Genomic DNA, 20996 nt, shown 5'->3' on the forward strand with positions numbered 1-20996 from the left:
TGTGTGCCCAGTGCTCTGCTGAGCTTGGTGCACTGAACCATGTAACTTGTGGCTTCTATTCTCAGGCATTTCTGCCTCCTCCCCCGTGCCTCCCTTCCCTTCATTGTTGGTGTTATGTTGAGGTGGCTGTAACACCACGTGCCTGGCGGTGGTGCTCATGCATTTGATCATGGTGCGTGCTGTAAGTCACACAGCAGGTAATGGTGCTTGCACACATTCCTGCCAGGACTCACTTTTCAGATTTAGCTTTATTTTCGTTAGTGTGTGTGTGTGTGTGTGTGTGTGTGTGTGTGTGTGTTGGGGGAGGGGCAGGCGCTACCCAGTGATGCTCAGGAGTTACTCCTGGCTCTGCACTCAGTAATGAAACCCTGGGTGTGCTTGGGGGACCATATGGGATGCTGGGGATTGAACCCTCATCAGCTGAGTGCAGAACAAGCAGCCTGCACCCTGTACTATTGCTCTGGTCCCTATATGAGGGGGTTTTGAGCAGTGGTCAGGGACTGCTCCTCACAACATGCTTGGAGATCACTCCTAGCAGTGCTTGAGGTGCTAGGGATGTGATGCCAGGGATCTGTTTAACCCCTGTGCCCTTTCTCCAGCACCCTCCACCCCACCCCCGGGGTCACTCCTGTGGGGCTGCTCAGGACTCATTGTCTCAGGCAGTTTTGGGGTAGTCTGGGAAAGGCAGGTCAGCGCTACGTGGTCTCTGTGAAGCCTGTGGCAGCATGGAGGGGTATCTGGATTGTGGGCTTTAGCCACTGAGGAGACTGGGCTTAAGATATCTATCCACATTTAATCAGAAGAGCTTAATTAGCCTAACTTGGTATATATTTATATTTGGTCATTTTTTTAGGATTTCAATAAAATTTTATTATAGATGAGCAAGTAGTCATTTTACAAACCGTTCCATTTAGTAGCCAAGATTATTGCCCCCTCATTTCCCTCCCCTTTGTTCTGATTCCCTGGAGAAGCCATACTGTGTGGAGGTGTTGAGGGTCCCAGACGGCAGTGCTGTCACCACCCTTGGCATGTGGGTTGGCACCAGAGACTGAACCCACGGCTCACACTTGCCAAGCAGGCACTCTACCACTGAACTATCCATGGGCTCCCCAAACCGTTTGCTTTTTCCAGATTTTCTTTCCATGAAGCATATGGGTGAGTAGAACTCGTTTAAAACTTACTGAAATTGTATATTGCCTTCAACTCTGAGAGGTTGGGAAACTCCTTACCCTCATTTTTCACTTGACGTGTCAAGATTGGAACCCAGGGTCCCTGGCAGGCAAGACAAGTGCCCTGCGGTACTACATCCCTGGCCTCTCCTCAGTCTTCATGAGACTTCCTGTTAACTCCTTGTCCGCAAACTCTGGGATCAGAAAGTGCGTTCCTATGATAGAAATCAGGGAAGGCTTGCCTGCAGCCTGTTGGCTGCTAGGCAGAGCCGGCCACAGGGAAACATTCTTGACCTAAATGTACATCCAGCAGTGCACGAGCCACACAGAAAACGCGATAGGGGATTTGTTGTTTGTAAAGCATATCACAGAGTTCAGTAAACTTGTCTGTGCCGGAGTCATGACTTTGGGTGAAGGGAAAGACGAGGCTATTGCCGAGTGAGTGTAGGAGAAGCAGACAATTCAAGTTGATTGGACCGCCAGAGTGTTAACACTGTTAACTGGCTCTCGCCTTCCACCTCACGGTGAAGTGTGTTTCAAGCCTGGATGGGAGTTGAAAGGAAAACATACATCATTCCATCTTTGACCAGCCATTTTTTTTCAAGGGATGCAAACAGCACTCAGGGCTGGTGTTGGGTGATTTTGTGATACTCTTTGCCATCAGCTGACACTCTGAGGTACTGAATTGAAAGCCTGAATTAAGGCGAGTGGCCTAACTTTGAGACAACTATGGGCTCCTTGCTCAAGCACAGCCAGTCACTGGTCACCAGGTGGCTTTATCTCTCTCTCACTCTTCCCAGGCTTTTCTGTTCCGTGGCTTAAGACCCTGTTCTTAGCGGGGTCAGCCTGCCTTCACTATCTCTTACTCAGTTGCAGTCATTTGTCTATCTCTGTACCAGTGTCGTGATTTCCTCTGCCTCGATAATAGCAAAACCGTGTGGCCAATGTCAGACTGTGTACAAAGAGTGACCGCATACTTTGGCTTCAGGTGGGGTGGCGGGGGGGAGGTAACTGGGAGAGGGGAGCTGCTGAGCAAGCTCAGATGTTTGGTGCTAGGGCCTGAGGACATGGTGCTGCTGGACCCTGAGGTGCTGGGGACACCCAGTGATGCCAGGCTGGGGATGGCATGCAGGGCCAGGGACAATACTTCAGGCCCCCTTGCAAGAGATTTTTTTAAATTTGTAAATCCTAGGGCCAGAGATAGTCCAGTGGATTAGGTGCTGCTTGCACATGGCTGACTAGGTTCCATTCCCAGTACTACGTAAGGCCCCCCAAACCTGAACACAACTGGGTGTGGCAAAAAAAAAAAAACATGTTTTTTGGTGTATGTGAAACTATTGTTATGAAATAAGGTCCAACAAATGAAAATTAGGCCCATTTACAACGAACAAATGTGTTATTTTAAAATAATTGCACGGAATCATATTGTCTCAAAATTGGGGATGCGTGGTCATGGGATATACTTTATTTAGGGGAGGAGTTAGGCTTGGGGGCTAGGCCCGGCCAGGGTCAGGGACATCCAGCACAGTGCTCAGACTTGCTCATGATAGTACTTCAGGTAACATGTGATGTTGGGGATCAAATGCAGGCTTTCTGCACACAAAGCACATGCATTGGACCTTGGGCTCTTCTCCTGGTCGTAGTGGTGCTCCTCTTTGAGTGTTTAATGCTCCTAAATCACAGCATTTGTGTGTGCCCTATTAAAAACTTACTTAGAGAAACTTGGGGGGGGGTAGTTAATAGAGTGAAAGAGAGAGAGATCGTTCTGAGATGTCATACACATCACTGTCATACACGAGTTCCCATGGTGAGGATGGGTGAGGTGGTCCACGCTTGTGGATGATGAGTTGGAACCACAGTTAGCCTAGTGATCTCCAGACGGCTATAAAGAGGGAGAAGAATGGCTCTTGAAGTTGCAATATGAAAATAACCAAATTTGGGGGCTGGAGCAATAGTACAGTGGGTAGGGTGTTTGCCTTGCATGTACCTTGCATGTGACTGACCGGGTTCGATTCCCAGCATCCCATAGTGGTCCTCTGAGCACTTCCAGGGGTGATTCCTGAGTGCAGAGCCAGGAGTAACCCCTGTGCATTGCCGGGTGTGACCCAAAAAGCCAAAAAAATAACCCAAAAAAACCAAATTTTCAGACTGCCATTGAGTACTGCAGCCCCTTTTTTGTGTGGAGGAGGTCATTCCTTTGTTTACCCAGATTATTCTTTAGCTCTTCTGAGAAGCTAAACTATAGCTGTAGTATTTATAAGGTCTTAGAAGCTGATTTTTAACTAGAGATAAGACTTTTTTTTTTTTAAAGCAGAATTTTTTGAACTAAGAGATTCCTCGTTTCCTTAAAAACAGCAGTTTTCTCAAGTATTTTTCTCAGGCCTGGAGCATCAGCTCAGTGGTTTGGAGTGCCTTTTTTGCGAGTGCTTGCTCATGGCCCTGGTGTTGCCACCTGCTCCAAGTGCTAGGCTGGCAGCTGTGCTGTCTGTGATCCTTGTGACTTCTGGCGGCACCACAGCCCGGTGTGCTTGAGCTCCCCCCCTCCACCGAAGAGGCCCACCTAGCCAGGGAGTGAGCATGTGTGTGAGTATGCGAGGGAGTGGGCACCAGTGAGGGCACGCGTGTCAGCTAGGAGGACCACACCTAAGTGGGCCTGCGCACATGACTCAGGCTTGCAGCATCAGCAAGAAAAGAAAAGGGGGGAGGAGGAGGAGGAGGAGGAGGAGGGAAGAAGGATTTTTTTTTTTTAAATAAAAATTGTAATTGTGGGCCAGAGCGACCATATATGATGCTGGGGATGGAACCCCACTGGGTCAGCATGGTGAGTGCCCTACCCACTGTCCCATCTCTCCAACCCACAAATGTCTATTTTATAGTAAGAAAGCAGATTGTACTGATCTCTGAGGGAAACTGCTGGGTGACAGGGGCTCAGAGCTACTCCTCATGAGAAACCAAACCTCTGTCCCCTCCAGTGCCCTCCGCCATTGTCAGCGGCCTGGTGTCTGTACTTTTGCCCCCTGTCTCCCAGCTCCCTGTCGAGGTTCTTATGTGGATGTGGTATCTGTACCACAGCCACATGGATGGGCAAGTCTGTTCACCATCTTAAGCAACTTTCCCCCTCTTCCACCCCTACTTCAGTGGTTATGCCTATCTTTCAATGTTTGAGTGATTTTTTTTTCTCTTTTTTTTTGGGGGGGTAGTGAGGAGGGACACACCTGATGGTGCTCAGGGGTTACTCCTGATTCTACACTCAGGAATTACTCCTGGAAGGCTCAGAGGAACATAAGGGATGCTGGGGATCAAACCCCAGTCAGCCGTGTGCAAGGCAAGTGCCCTACCCTCAGCATTCTCTCTCTTAGTCCCATGAGCTCACTTCTGGTTGGCATTTTAATCATCTTTCTGTTACTTTCTGGCCTATGTGGTTTGATAACTTGAAATTTTTTTCAATAATGTCTGTTAATTAAGACTTTATCTGCTGATAGTCCTGATTATTATTTCAGTCTTCTGTGTTCCAACTACAACTGTGGTGGTAGTGTGCTTATAAGCGGCCCAATGATTGAATTGCCTTGTTTTTAGCTTTTAATCTAAGCACACAGCAACATTAGCATTGTTCTTAGTCCTGTATATATTTTGTGCCATTCCTTGAAGACACTTGTGTGCTTGAAGACCCTGCATGATGCCAGGGTTAGAGCCTGGGTCGGTTGTGAGCACGGCAAGCACCTTCTGTGCTGTTTCTCCAGTCCAAATGCAGATGAATTGCCAGTCAAATTATAACCAGTTGCTCTTGTAAGCAAATTGCTGTTAATTTTCTGGGTGTTAGAGATCAAACTCAGGGCCTCCCACGAACAAGGCAGTCTTATTCCAGTAAGTAGATGGGTAGGTGAATGGGAGAAAAGGATTTTTGCCTAATAGTCACTTAAACTCTATTAGTAATAGTTGCTGGAAAAACTCATAAAGAGGTGATCTCTTCAAGCTTTTTTAAGGTTTGAGTTGTTTATCGAGAGATTGTTGAATTGAAGTAGGGTTTTAAAATTGAGTTGATAGTATGAGGAAGGTCTATCGATAAAGGTGAGTTCAGAAAGCAGGAAGTTGGTTGTTGAGCAGAGACCCGGTATGGTTCAGAGGTAAAGGTAGAAGGCGTGCCTTGTTTATGTAAGACTGGCTTCCATCCCTGGCAGCCCTCACTGCCATCCCCTTAAACACACAAGGTATGTGTCATGATGATACTAGGAAGGTTGACCAGGGGAGATAGTGAGATATTGTAGGAATTTGGATAGCCGATTGAGAAATTTGACTTTTTTTTTCTTTTTTTGTTTTTTGGGCCACACCTGACTGTAGTCAGGGTTTTTTCCTAGCTCTTTGCTCATGGATCACTCTTGGCAGACTTGAGGTACCATATGGGGTGCCAGGTATTGAACCCGGGCAGGCCACGTGCAAGGCAAACACCCTACCTGCTATACTATGCTCCGACTCCTAATTTGACTTTTTTATACAAAGAAGGAAGCAATAGTGCTTCTTATGTAGGAAAATATGTTAAAATGATGTATTAGGAAATAATTTAATGAATAAATGTTTTAATATTGTATAGTCATAAAGCACATACCATCAAAATTGCTAAGAACAGGTTAAGATAGGCCTACAGTCCAGTGTTCACTGTAAATCAGTTTGGAAGTAAAAATGATTTCATGTACTAGAAAGTAATCTTTCTTGAAGATAGTAATTTCTTAAATGGTTGTGATTTCTTTGAACAGAAGGCTGCTTCTCAGGTTAATTTAGATGAACCCAAAATCATTCTGGGGCGTCAATATTAACTGCCCAAAGCAAATCCTTTTGAAGGTATATACTTTTGTTCATTGAATCGTGTGTGTGAACATATGATAGATCTTTTCTAGTGTCTGGCAAAATGAATTGAGGTGAGAAAAATACGTTTGGACTCCATCCTAGGTAAAGTAATCCAATATTAAAAAAGATTTGGCAGAGAATTTAGTTACCCTGGACAGGTACAGTACCTGCAGAATGAAAGGACACACATTTTCTTTTTACCAGTCAGTCATTCGTGGAGAGGTTCTGTTGGTTGTGTTGTAGATACATAATTGGTGTCACATTAGGTGTCCAGAGAGCATGCTGTCACCTCGGTGTATTTGCTGAGGATTTTCTGCCTTGTGCCTTTCTTTCTCCTCGCCCTTCTCTCATTCTTTCCCCTACCCCCTAGCCACTATTGTGAGGAGAGGAGCCAAGCCCAGCTCTGCCTGTGTTAAATTGGCTGGCAGATGGAGCCAGAAACAAGTCTGCTCATGGGGTATTCAAGACTGTCAGATCATGAGCAGCTATTTTTAAAAAAAACACAACAACAAATGCTTTGGATTATTTGGTTAAGTTGGTATCTAAAGTTATATAAATGCTTTACATGAGTAGTTTTCATTTTAGTTATGCAAGTAACATTTTTTTTCTTTTTGGTTTAGGGTTTTTATTTCATTTTATTTTTGCTTCTCTAAAAGTGTTTAGGATGCCTTACATGTGCCTTAATCCCTCTACTGTCTTCCTAACTGGTTTTAGTTTTAATTATACATGCAGTGATTATAATTGGAGAAGAGCTTACAGTACAAAAAAGATAAACATAATCCCAGCTCCATTATCCTGTTCGAGAATAATTACTGTTAACCATTTATATATATTTCTGGTCTTTGTTTAGATTAATTGGACCTTATTACATTTATTTATTGTTCTGCAACCTGCTTTTATTTCCCCACTTAATATGTATTGGCAGCCTTTCCATATGAGTAACGTTCATGAGGGTTATATAATAGTTCGATCATAGGAAGGGAGAGTAGTAATTTATTTGACCACTTTCCTTTTCATGGAAACTGGTAAGATTCTTGCAGCTAGACTGTATGAGGCAATTTTTGGAGGTTTGGAAGAAAACAGGTGCTGTTAACCATTTCTATTGATACAGCACAAGAATGACCCCCTAGGAAAATGTTTTTTTGCCACAATACTAAATTCTTTAAATACATAAAATGCAGCTTTGCAGCAATTGTGTCAAAGATTTTACACCCCTTTCCAGATAGGAAAATAAAATTTGAAGTTTGTGTACCTAAAGCGTCACAGTTCATGTGTGAAAGAAGACAGATTAAACTTACCCAAGCTTCTGTTATTATAGAATCCTGTTTCCCACTTCTCATTTTTAGGTGTAACTTGTACTGCTAGTAAGTAGATAGATTTTCTGCCAATGATATTGTTAGAATTAACTTGAATATAATCTTTGTGTTCTACTTTTAAAGAGCATGCTTTGTTTATTTGTAATTCTGTAGTTTTCCTCCTGCATCTGTTACTCTGCATAGACCTGGAATATGGCACTGTAAAGTGGTCCCTCCGGCTCAGTTACCTCCTCTGCTAGTTCGTGAGGTAGGACTATTACATGTGAATGTCTATACAGCGGTATTTAAATCCAAGAAAATTGTCTAATACTTCTGCTGTCTGTGTTGGAAAACATTGTCCCTGTACACTGCTTTCCCTTCCCCAGGCCTGTGGCCCTTTGTGACAGTAAGATCAGGAGACAGGACATGCTCCAAAGCAGGGGGAAATGCCCAGCCCAGAAGACATAGATAAATTACTTATTTTACAATGCAGGGAGTGGTCTATATTAATGTCCAGATTTTGTCTGGATTCAGAATTTCTCCTTTATTTTCCCTCACTGGGAATAAGGAGATGCTCTTGTCGAAACTGAAATCGAATACCCTCTCCCACCCAATCTAAAACCTATTTTTATTCAAATAAAAAAATGAAACTCTTCTCTTTGCTATTAATCTTTTATTAAAACTTAAAAACAAAACTGACCAAATCAGTTATTTTCTCCTTGCTCTTCCCATTGCTCTCAAAACTGCTATGCTGGTCTTTATTTTCTTCAGTTTCCTCTTCCCTTTACTGCCTTTATTAATTCGTCCCATGCCGCCTACAGTGCATTTCCATATTAACAAGTTTCAGTGCTTGGCCATCTGCTTTTTTCTGTCTATGGCTCCTCTTTTGCAGATCTTACCTATTTCTGAAGTTTCAAAGATTATCGGTTTGATGCAAATACAGAATGTGACATACTTATTTTGGAAGGACTAGATGAGAGGGGAGTGGAATAGGAGGGATAAACGAGTTTAATTTTCTAATAGTAACATGGCAGAAACTGAATAAATAATTCATGCTATTGACAAACCAAGACATAGTCATATAAGCATATTAGCTCACTTGAGGTTATTACTGGAGGAAGAGCTGAAAAGATTTGGGGATGCTGGGGAATAGGTAGACAGGGAGAAGCCATTTTTTTAAATCCTAAACCATTTTTATTCTTTTACTTTTGAAATGTGTTACATTATATGCTATTATATGCTGGTATGTGACAGACTCATTGACAGGGGAATGCATCTTTATAGAATTAGTTAAAATATAAAATGGCAGAGATACTGTCTTATTTAGTTATTCCTATCACCTCAGGGATAGAACTGACACATAGTAGGAGTTTGCTGAATATTCATTGAATGAGCAAAGCTCTTGCAAATATAAAACTTCCGGACTAGGAATAAGATTAGAACTCTCAGTCCAGCCAGCATCTGCTCTCTCCTGAGTAGTTGACTCTTAGAGCCAGGGGCCTTGCTGACCTCCCTGAGTCTTGTACTGGTGTTTGGTACAGAGTGGACACTCAGTAAGTGCCCAGAATGCTCTTCAGAGAGGACTGTTCTAGAACTCCAGCCCTGAGTGGGAGGAAATAAAGGGCCATCTCCCCACTTGTGTCTTGTTGCATCAGTCCAGTTGTCCTATAGTCACCTAATTTCCTTTTCAGGGATAAAGTCAGAATTAACTGTCTGCAATATGGAATAAAGGGGTGGAGCATGTGTCAGTGCTGTTTGAAGCCCCACGTTAGGTTCCTGTTGACGGCAGTGAGCCCCAGCACTGTCCAGCGTGGCCCTGAGCACAGTAGCCCTGTTTCCGACAGAGCCGCCAGGTCCTCGTGGGCCAGGTGTGGTCAGGAGTGACCACATTTTAAAAAGAAGTCAGAGAGATTAAAGTAGTTGGCCTTACTTGCCACTTACCTCTGGTTCCAGTTCTGATTTTGGATCCCAGGATAGAATTTTCTTCTGCATTGGGTCTCCTGAGCACCTTCAGGGCGCACTCCTGACCTCAGTACCAGGAATAGCCCCTGAGCACTTCCAGCTGTGGCCCCCCACACTAAAGCAAACAAAAATAATAAAAAGAACTCCGGAATTTCTCAGCGTTTAGAGTCTGTGTGTTCAGTAAACTTTATTAGTTGAGCCGCTGTGGACATAACTTCGCATTTGGTTCTACAGAGGTTATCAAGATAAATAAGGGTCAGTCTTTGGCTCCAAGGAAATTCTAATCTGTCAGGGGAAATTGAATTTCTCTGCTTTTAACTATTATCTGCAAGTCCTACTGTGAAGGCTAAGCAGCATGGAGGATTGGAGGCAGATAGGGAGGAAGGCTTGAATGAATCGCACTGCAGTTTGGGGGGAGAGGAACAGTTTGAAGTGTAGGTTGGAGAAGGTGGGGATACATCCAGGGGGTTCCTTTCCTGTTTTCTCATTTTTTTCCCCTCTCCTTTCTTCTTTTAAGTCCTTTATGTGTTCCTTTGTTTTTGTATTTACTTTTTGCCTGCCTGGATTCTGGAAATAGTCTCTTAATCCTAAACCATTTTAAGGGCCAGAGCGATGCACAACAGGTAGGTCATTTGTCTTGCATCCTGCCCACCTAGGTTTGATATCTGGCATCCTGTATGGTCCCCCGAGCACCGCCAGGAGTGATTTCTAGTGCAGAGCCAGGACTAACCCCTGAACTTTGCTGGTTACGACCCAAAAAGCAAAAAATGGTATCTTCCTTGCCATTCCCCTGCACCCCTAGTGTTCTTCATCCAAGACTCTGGAAAGGTAGCACTGTAGCACTGTCATCCCATTGTTCATCAATTTGCTCAAGTGGGCACCAGTAACATCTCCATTGTGAGACTTGTTAACTGTTTTTGGCATTTCAAATAGATTAGGAAATATGCATACATGGTCTGGTTGGAGAGATAGATATAAAAATGACAGTATGATGAATGCAATGAACACATTTCAGCAAAAGTTAAGGAGTTGGGCAATATCTTACTAGAATGTCAACAGTGTTAGTTTGAATCAGAATATTAATTCCAGTAGAATTTCTAAAATTGCTTTGTGCCAGGCACTGTGTTATATTTTTGTGTTTAGTCTTGTTCATCCTCAGAACAACTCTTAAGTGGTCACTAGAGGTGTATCATTGTTCTCATTTTATAGATTTGTTCAGTGATTTGCCTCAGGTTAGTCAAATATATGCCAATAAATGATAGAACTGTGTGTAGGTGACTCTAAGACCACTCTATTTAGAATTAGAGATTCTTAATGTATTTGTGGTGGGATTGTAAAATGATATGGATGCTTTAAAAAGCCCTTTGAGGGGCCGGAGCGATAGCACAACGGGTAGGGCGTTTGCCTTGCACGCGGCCGACCTGGGTTCGATCCCCGGCATCCCATATGGTCCCCCAAGCACTGCCAGGAGCAATTCCTGAGTGCAAAGCCAGGAGTAACCCCTGAGCATCGCTGGGTGTGACCCAAAAAAAAAAAAAGCAAAATAAATAAATAAATAAATAAATAAATAAAAAGCCCTTTAGTAGTTTCTTAAAATGTTGAGTAGAAGTGTCATGTGACCTGGCAGTTCCGTTCACAAACTCTTGTCTGAATTCGTGTCGTAGCAGCAGTACCCCAGATGCCCACCGGCTGGTAAATGGATAAAGAAAATAGAATCTTACATACATGGAGAGTTTATTTTATCATGAAAGAAGAGTGAATTAATCTGTATTATAGCACAGATGAGCCTTGCAAACTTTATTCTAGATAAAAGTCAGGAAGATCACATTGGGTTGAGGGAGAGCTTTAGGGGACTGGAGTGCTGCCGTGGATGTGAAGCTCAGGTTCCATCCTCCTCCCACACATCATTCCCTGAGCACTGCCAACTGAGCACTGAACCTTCAGCCTACAGAGCCAAACCAAGAATTGCCAGGAAGTGGTCTCAGGGCCTCCTGATTACTACTTGGGAGCCCTTCCCCCATCATTTGTTTATTATTCATATATGATGAATATATGATCTTATAAAAATTTTGGAATAGCCAAGTACTGTAGTGGCTTTGAGGGTCTCTGGATGGAGAAAATAAGACAAGAGCCTTGGGGCTTATTTTTAAGGCTGTGAAAAGGTTTTAAAACTGATCGTTGAGTGTTTCTCTTTTAACTAGAAACATCAATAAAATTTTACTATAGTAGTACATAAGTACATAATTCTTGCAGAGTATAAAATTGACTTTCTTCATTATCACATTTATGTAATATTAATAATGTCTCAGTGTATGGTTTTTCTTGCAAGATTTCTGAAACCAGTCTGTTTTGTTAAAAGTTCACTTGGAAAAACTTTAAAACACTGAAAGATAGGTTAGTAAATAAAATTGTTTTTTTCCAGTTGCATGAGACTTGTATCTTTGGAGCGGAAATCTAGAAATGGTTGGATGTTGACTTGTAATCTTTCCTAGTACTTAGATGTGCAGCTACACCTCAGACCTTGATATCACAGCAGTAGTTTTTAACAGAGTTAAAAATAAACAAAAAAGATGATGTTCCAGGTTTAAGAAGCCTTTGGACCAACTGTTGCAAAGACTCATCTGTTTATATGTCCTGCCATAAAATCAGACACTTAGCCTTGAAAGAACAGTAAACGGGAGCGGAACAAGAAATTAAACTTCAGCGTCCAGTGTCTCAAAGAATAATTGTAGTAATAGTGGCTTAAAAAGCACAGGCTACATTTTGGGGGCTGGGTTTTAAAGTGTCTACATGTCACTCTTGGAGTAGAATAAAGCAAGCAAAAAAAACCTTGTCAGTTTTCTTTTTAAAATATTTAGTTCAGATGCCTTTTTAGCATTTATGGTAATTACTTTGAATTTTGGTTACTAAGACTGTTTTCAAAGGACTGAATTGGAAGTTTACTGATACCTTAGAAAATAGGGACAGGCCAGAGAGATTGTATTGGAGTTGAGGTATTTGCCTTGCACGTGTCCCGTCCTGGTTTCATCCTTGACACATGGCCTTGTATGTGGCCCCCCAAGCATAGAGCCAGGAGTAGTCCCCGAGTTCTGCTTAGTGTGCCCCTCCAAGGGGGGAGACTAAAACAGGATCAGGTCTCAGATCAATCTAACAGGCACAGAATATCCACTGTGATAAGTCTCTGGCACAGTGTCTTCAAGGATAGAAATGCTACAGAAGACTTGATATATTTTAGACTGGAGAGAGCCCAAGGGCTGTGCACATGCTTTGCATGCAGGAGCCCCGGGTTCAATCTTGGTCACCTTATGGCCCCTTAAGAATTGCCATGGGCCACCAAAGAGCACAGAACCTGGAGTAGCCCTTGAGTATCACCAGCTATGGCCCAGATGCCTTTTTAATACTCCCTCACCAAAACAAAAAGAAGAGAGAAAACCTATCAAAAATCTTGGTATCTTTTACTTAAATCTTACTGCCAGCAGTGGCTGATTGAATCCTGCTTTGCTATTCTGGCCCTCAGTTTTCAAGATCTTGTCTTAAGACATGACTTCTGTCTTGGCCCCCTTGGAAGACTGGCTAGTAGTTGGTCCAAGCCTGAATCAGGAATTTGTTTGTTTAGTGATGTATAAGAAGCCCTGGTAAGACCACAGAGGCACAAATCTGTGCTTACCCTCCCAGTAAGTGTTGTTTCAAGCCGGCCCAGTTCAAAGATTTGTTTTTACTTCCTGGTTTCTGTTTCTTAGGAAAGATGAAGTAGAGGAGAGAGGTTTTCTGTTCAGTTTTATGGACAAGCCAGGCCAAGTGCTCATGGACTGATCGCAGCTGCGTGCTGCTCCAAGGAGCATCTGCCAGTTCTTAGGGATTTGGACTGAGGTTTAATTATAAATGGAGTTCAAGTGTCCATGCCCCCAACTAGGCCAACAGTTGTGACTTTGCACCAGTTACCACCACAATCATTTTTATGGACAGGGCTTCAGAGGAGAGAGAAGGTAATGTGAGTTTATTGCAAGACTTTTACTCATGATTGTGGTGGGGGTGGGTGTTCGAGTGTGTGTGTTAGGGGTGGGGAGTGGAGTGGGGAGGTGTTCTTGAAGTCTCTTTTGTTTCATTAGGCTGCTTATTCCATCAGGTTCCATATTCTTAGGCACTGGAACTGGTTTTCTCAAGAGCACCACAGAAAATGTAAATAAGGAAAAATAAATTATGAAAAAACAGTTGTCACCCAAGGATTACCACTATATGTGTGTGTGTGTGTGTGTGTGTGTGATTTATAAATATATAAAACCTTTCAGCAGTGCCAGGGATTGAACCTGGGACCCCATACATGTAAAGATAATAATGCTCAGCTGCTTAACTCCGTATCCAGCCAAACCTTTTTGATTTGTTTCGTATTCCTTCCCCTTTATTTCACTTCTGTTGTCCTTGCTCTGGCCAGGTACTGCACACATGGTGGTGTGTCTCTACAGGGACTGCACACTTGGCTGCAGTGCTGGCACATGTACACTTGCCAGTGCTCGCACATGTCGTGCTGTGCGTGTGATGATAGCCTGTGATGTGGCACGTGTATTACAGCCCTTTTGGTTATCTTCCTGGCCCCCAGTGCCCTGGTTCATTACATTAACATTTCAGTTTCATAAATTTGTCTTGTATTTTTGGGAGTGAGTGGGGCAGGGTTCCTGTGCATCGAATCCAGATCCTTATACATGTAAAAGCATGAGCTCTGCCACTGAACAACATGTATTGTGCCTAATTTTAACATAGTTCCCAAATAATCTCTTTATTGTTACATTATAGTTTGTTTTTGTTTGGGGGCCACACCTGGCTGTGTTCAGGACTTAATCATGGTTCTGTGCTCAGTAATCACTCCTGCCAGTGCTTGGGGGCATGGGGTGCCAGGGATTGAACCTGAATTGGATATGTGCAAGGCAGAAGACCCATCTGCTCTATCTGCTGTACTGTGCTCTGGATCTCTAAACAGCCTCTATAACTAGTTTATTTGAATTTATATGTTGTCTGGTACCTGCTGCTCTATCTGATTATTTCCCTCTTTTATCTAGCACAAATTCTATTTCTTTTCCTTTTAAAGTAATAATAAAACTGACTTATTGGACGCTTGTGCCAGTTCTGCAGAGTAACTTTTGGTTGAGCTGATTACTTCCTTGTGATGACATTTGTTTATTATCTGTATTTCCTGTAAACTGGAAACCATATTCCAGTTTGTTAGATCCAGGTGAAGTATTTTCGGCTTGAATACCAGAGGTTACGACTAAACTTCATATTTCTGGATTCACACATTATTTTTACAGTGCTAGCCTCCAAATCAGATATACTGAGGTGTGGTATATCTGAGTGTATGTGTGTGTGAGCGTGTTCACGCCCCTCAGTGCAGTTTGTGGTGTGTGTGTGTGTATGTATACCTCTCAGTGCAGTTGTGTGTGTGTGTGTGTGTGTGTTTAAACACAGAGTAACCTGCCAAAGAGGCTCAGTTACATTCCAGCTATCCTTGAGAGAACATGTCATTTGGAAAATCATGCTATATGTCAACAGAGGGAATGTGAATTCTGGGTGGGCCTGGCACCGGGAAGCCAGGTGTGTATATTGAGGATAAGTATATATTGAGGATAAGTATTTAAGTGTATATATATATACACATATATATGTATATATGTATATACATATATATATATCAGATGTGTATATTGAGGATAAGTCTAATATTGCCCAAAATGTGACAGATTTATGGTAATTTAGCTGAATATCTCCTTTGCCCTTCAACCTCCCCAATAAAGAGATATGGGCTCATTGTCCAAGTCTTTGATTATGTTTCACAGTTTAGTGCTACTTGTTTTTCATACCTAGAATTCAAGGAGTTAAGCATATGCTTAGCATTGTCTTTCTGCTGATGTTTGTAGAGGGATATTTGTGTATGTTTCACAAACTCAGGGCAGTTCTTTAGAAATGTGTGTACAGCATCCTCTACTATTCAGGAGCTGTTCTTGGCTCATGGCTCAGGGCACTGTGCAGTGCATTGTTAGGGCTAGAACCCAGTCCTCCTGCATGCCAGGGATCTCTTCAGCCAGTTGAACCATTTCTCTGGCCCCTCAGTGCAGATTTGTGGGGGGTGTGTGCATGCGAGTGCCCACGCACACCCCTCAGTGCAGTTCTTGGTTTGTGTGCATACCACTCAATGCAGTTTTGTGGTGGTGGGGTGTGTGTGTGTGTGTGTGTGCATGTGCTTGTGCGTGCACGCCCCTCATGGCAGTTCTGTGGTTTGTGTGTATACCTCTCAATGCAGTTCTGTGGGGTGTGTGTGTGTGTGTGTGTGTGTGTGTGTGTGTGTGTGTGTATTTAAACACAGAGTAACCTGCCAAAGAGGCTCAGTTATATTCCAGCTATCCTTGAGAGAACATGTCATTTGGAAAATCATGCTGTATGTCAACAGAGGGAATGTGAATTCTGGGTGGGCCTGGCACCAGGAGGCCATATTGCTGCATGCAAAGAACTGTTTATGTTTGGCAATGCTTTTAGTACCTACTAGCATGATACTTTGTTTTTACTTTGCTTTAGTTTCTTTTTTGGAACTGAGACTTGTCAGGAGATATGATCAGAAAGGTCTTCATAGCCCTGGTCACGTGAAACACTAAACCAAACTGGAAGGACTTTGCTTCAAGTGGGAAAAGGACCCAAAAATTCCAGTGGGGGTGTGATGTGATCTATCTGAATATTTGGAAGAGTGATTCATGCTACAATGTAAAAAACTGAATGGAAGGGAGGAAGGCAGGGAATGTTGACAGCGAATGAATGGAACTTAAGGAGTCCATCTGGGAAGCCTTTGCCTTGATTGGTGATAGTAGTAAAGATCATGTGAAATTCCTGTATCTGCAGGATACTTCGAAAATGGAACCAGCAAAAGAATGACTGGTCAGATGTAGGCTCTGTATTAATGAGAGCTTTCAATGATGATACCAGCCAAAGGTTTTAGCCAAAGTTGTGAGACATTTACTGAAACTGGAGGAATGGCAGACTTGGAGAAGACAATCAGTGCTCAGACTTGGCTCTGTTGTGTTTAAGATGCTCGTTAGATTTAAGTGGTTAGAGGTGGCTTAGGGATACAGATTTTGGAGTCATCAGCCATGGGACTAGTTGGGAACACTAAAGGAGTGAAGGAAGGTAGCAAAGAGATGTCCATGGATTGTTCTTCAGGACATTCCAACCAGCCTTTAAAACTTGACAAGAAAAAGAGAACCTAGCACATTCAAGGGACCAAGAACTTGGTTGCTGTCAGTTGTGATACATCTCTGAGGTGGAGTGAAGGGAAAGAGAAATTGAATTAGCAGTGTAATTGCAACTGGTAGATCAAGAAGATGAAGACATGGCATTGATTATTGCATCTTGAAGTGTTGTTGTGTTTGGAAACATGACAAATTGTGGCTTTTCTTTATATCATCACCCTACCAAAACCAAAACTAGAAGCTGAAAGTTTCGGCAATAATTCTAAAGCTTCTCCACCACCCCCACTGCTGCACCCTCAGCCTCTCTTTGCTTAGTAGTTCTAAAAGTTGGGCTTTATCCTCTGAATTATTTCTGTTTTCTTCCCTTGGTTTCACCATTTTTTTCCTGATGGCCCAGGATGTTACATTCTGTAAAACTTTTGATCTAGTTTGTTTCTCTGAGTCCAGCATCTTCTGCCAACTCAAGTTGGACTTGTAACCATTATTGACGTGAGGCATGAACTTAATTGGTTATCACATAGTTTATTGACCCCTTTTCTGGAGAATCTTTAGTTGCATAAAATGAAGTGCATGAGAATAAAACAAACCTAGCAAAAATATAGCATACTGTGGTTCTCAAACTGTGGAAGACTTGGAAAGTATATTGGCATATTTATTAATCTGGTAAATAATGTATTCTAATGGTGGGCAGAATAGTTCTTGTGAAAATACAGAGTAGGAATAACTATAAATGTTATTTCAAAATATCTGCAGTCAACTTTTAAAAATATATTGGTGGTTTTCTTAATCACAATATTACAGGTACTGTCAAAATGGATGTTTTGTGTCTATATTCATAATAGAGTAAATTTTTACATTTCCTTTTCAAGTTAATGAAAATAAAGATCAAATTTTATTCCCATGTAAGTCTTAGGTCCCAGGTTAAGAACCTAGAGTGAAAACTGTAATGCTGGTGTGAGCAGACCACTGAACGGGCCATCAGGTGGAAGAACAAGCCTTGTCTGCATGGAAAAATACTGCCACTTTGTTCCCTCTGGCACCTACCAGGCAACATTCCTCATGGGGAGATTCAGACATGGACTTTATGCCTTGAGTAGTAGAGTGCCAGGTAGGTTCTTGAGCAGGAATAACTTTATAAAATGTATTTGGGAAAAAAATATTAGAAAACTGGTGGTGAACCCTGTCGTTTAATGTACTGTGTTTGGCTTGTCCTATACCAGAGTCTTTATAAAGTTTCAAGAATGGGCCCGCTATTCCAGTAGTTTTCTTCTTTTTACTGCTGTGTGCTACTTTCTCTGATTGCTTTATCTAAATCTGCCTCAAGACCTGTGTTCTGTTCTTAAGGAGTTCAGTTTCAACCATCTGTCTGCATCCTTTGCTGTGTCTGTTCATTAGCCTCTGGCATGCTTCTGCATTGCTTCCCAGCAAAAGATTCCAGGTAGCTAAGGAGTGAGTTCTGCTCTTCAGGACAGAAGGTCCACAGCAGCCATGCCCAATTTCAGATGGGTTGTATGTTTTCTTATTGTTGAGTTTCAAGACTTCTTTGAAAACTTTCTGGTGCCAGTACCCTTTAACAGATAAGTGTTTTTGCAAGTATTTTTTTTTAACCAGTCTGCGGGTTTGTCTTTTCATTCTCTTTGCAGTGCCTTTCACAGACGCTTTGAATTTTAGTGACATTTTTTAGTGACAATTTTAGTGATAATGTCAGTATTTCTTTTACAAATTATATTTAGTGTTGTTTCTGAAAACTTACCATATCTAAGGTCATGTAGATTTTTCTCCTGTTACCTTTTTAAAAGTCTTATAGGTTTGTGTTTTCACATTAAGATTTATCTATAATCTATTTGCAGTTAACTTTTACAAAAGGTGTAAGATCAATGTCTAGGTTTTTTATTTGTATGTTTATTTTTAATATGTTCCAGAAGGTATTTGAAGTTGCTGAATAATGTTCATTCTTCCAGTGCTTATGAAGTCCAAGATTTTGGTGATGGTCTAAGTGTGATCTCCTTAGATGGTATTACATGAACTGTTCCCAGCTCAATCTCATCGTCCTTAACTCCGTCCACTAGAAACACGTGTGTCATATGTGATATGTTGAATATGTTAGGTACATGGATTTTGGATGAGGGTATAATACTGTTTGTTGTGCTATCTCTTTGAAAGTAGCTAATGTAAATTTAAAATCATCAACTGAGAGTTCTGTACACCAGGCTTGAGTCTGCATGGCATTAGATTAGTAGCAGTCTGAAAATACAGTTTTCATTGTATTCCTTCTCAAGGAATATGGATTTAGTAGTTCTGTGATTGATTGATTTTTGGTTTGGAGGCCACACCCAGCAATGCTCTGCGCTTATTCCTAGCTCTGTACTCAGGAATCATTCTTGGCGGTGTTCAGGGAACCATATAGAATGCTGGGGATCAAACCCAGGGCACTTGTATTGTCTCTCTGGCCCCAGAATTTCTGTGTTTATATTTGTCATTCTAAACTCTAAAAAATTGTAATTGGGGACATGATTGTATGTTCTTTCTTCTAAATCAGAGATTTGAAACACATTAAATGATATTTGATAGCAGGACCAGAGGTAACTCTATGGCTTGTTTTTCTTATCCATAGTCGAACTTTCTTGGAAACTGCATGACTCTTTTTGTAGCCTTCCCAGAATTGTCATCCAGTGACCAAAAATTGGTTACGTTTATTTATATGTTTATTAATAAGTTTTTGAAAATTAGGAGTTGATTAGAATATTGTCATGTACTTTAGTAGCATGTTTCTTTTTTTTATTTTTTAATGAATCATCGTGAGGTACAGTTATGGACTTACAAACTTTCGTGATTACGTTTCAGTCATACAGTGATCGAGTACCCATCCCTCCACCAGTGCCCGTTCTCCATGACCAATGTTCCCAGGATCCCTCCCACCACCCCAACCCCCTCCTTCTATGGCAAGCACATTCCCTTTTACTCTATCTCCTTTTGGGTGTTATTGTTTGAAATACAGGTATTAAGTGGCCATCATGTTTGGTCTATAATCTACTTTCAGCATGCATCTTTCAAGCAGAGCGAGCCCTCCAAGCATCATTCACTTAGTGTTCCCTTCTCTATCCCAGCTGCCTTTTCCCCCAGCATGTGAGGCCGACTTCCAAGCTGTGGAGCAATCTTCCTGGCCCCTATCTTTATTATGATGGGGTGTTCATTTCCCATTCTGTTACTTTATATTCCACAAATGAGTAGCAGCATCTTTTTTTTTTTTTTTTTTGCTTTTTGGGTCACACCCAGCGATGCTCAGGGGTTACTCCTGGCTTTGCACTCAGGAATTGCTCCTGGCAGTGCTTGGGGGACCATATGGGATGTCGGGGATCGAACCCAGGTCGGCCGCATGCAAGGCAAACGCCCTACCCGCTGTGCTATCGCTCCAGCCCCAAGCAGCATCTTTTGATGTGCCACACTTTAAAATATATTTCACCCAAACACATGGCTGATATATGTGTTGTTGTTTTTTTAATTGAATGAGGCTAAGAACCAGATTTTTCTCCAGTGATATGGTCTTACATAAACTGCCACTAGTTTATATAAGTTGTACTTTTATTTAGTGTTCTTGTTTCTGTATTTGAGTGGTCTTCAAATTTTTTATGTTTTCTTATTTTACTGCTGTTCTTTTTACATTTTATAATCAATGTGCTGTAAAATGAGCTGAGAGACAGCCACTTTTACTGCATAGGTTTGGCAGGTCACTATTACGAGAGTGGTTGAGTTTGTATTTGAAGCGATTCACAGGTAAACCTAGTAAGGGGGTGTTTTTTTTTTAATCCTTTCTCAGTTTAAAATTTTCTCATTTTCTCTGTACTGACAATTTAATTTTCTCTTTTTTTAAGGAAGGCCTAAAAGTAATATATGATTTTGACTAAATTATTTTATATGTAATACATTTAATATATTTCAAATTCTACCCTTAAACACATCTCAACAACTTCAGTGAGTTCATGGCACAAATTTTAGCATTCAGAAGGTATTATGGGCTGGAGTGATGACTCAGTGGACTGAATTCATGCTTTGTATGCAGAAATTCTGTGTTTGATCCCCAGTACCAGATCATCCCATTTCCCCCGCCACACCCCTCTCCTTCTCACAACCCCCCACCACCATTGCCGGAGCCGTTCCTGGGCACTGCACTGAGCCCTGTGCACCAGGCCACTTTCCAATTCAGTATGGAATAATTGAACGTTGTTTTTTTTTTTTTTAAAGGCATAAAATTGGGGGAGGGGGTCCCCCTACATAGTGCTCAGGAGGCTCAGGGCCCTACCAGTGGTTCTCGGCTAGCCAGCCTGTCATTCAGTGAAGGATGCTGAGGCCCAAGGATGCTGAGCTGCATGAATTTTGTGGTTCTGGGGATAACCTGGCCACACTGGCATTGTTTGGGGGATCGTGTGGTGCTGGGAACTGAGTCTGTGATCACTGTATTGTCTCCTGGCCACTGTGGCATCAATTTTTATAGAATGTGA

At 42.1% G+C, this 20996-nt stretch overlaps 1 protein-coding gene across 5 annotated transcripts in view; it reads left to right on the forward strand.

Annotated features, from left to right (window-relative positions):
- RNF38 (ring finger protein 38) overlaps nucleotides 1-20996 on the forward strand; it is a 110771-nt gene that overhangs the window by 28459 nt on the left and 61316 nt on the right. Inside the window, exon 1 of one of the 5 annotated variants that reach the window (XM_055139249.1) lies at nucleotides 17421-17605. The exons of 3 other annotated variants lie outside the window; for them this stretch is intronic. In XM_055139249.1, coding sequence (XP_054995224.1) covers nucleotides 17503-17605 — 103 coding nt within the window. In that variant the 5' untranslated portion in view covers nucleotides 17421-17502. Of the gene's footprint in view, nucleotides 1-17420; nucleotides 17606-20996 lie in introns of those variants that run through there. One more of the 5 variants, XM_055139242.1, reaches the window with a different exon arrangement.

This window comes from Sorex araneus, chromosome 1, assembly GCF_027595985.1.
Source record: "Sorex araneus isolate mSorAra2 chromosome 1, mSorAra2.pri, whole genome shotgun sequence".
NCBI classification, from domain to species: domain Eukaryota; kingdom Metazoa; phylum Chordata; class Mammalia; order Eulipotyphla; family Soricidae; genus Sorex; species Sorex araneus.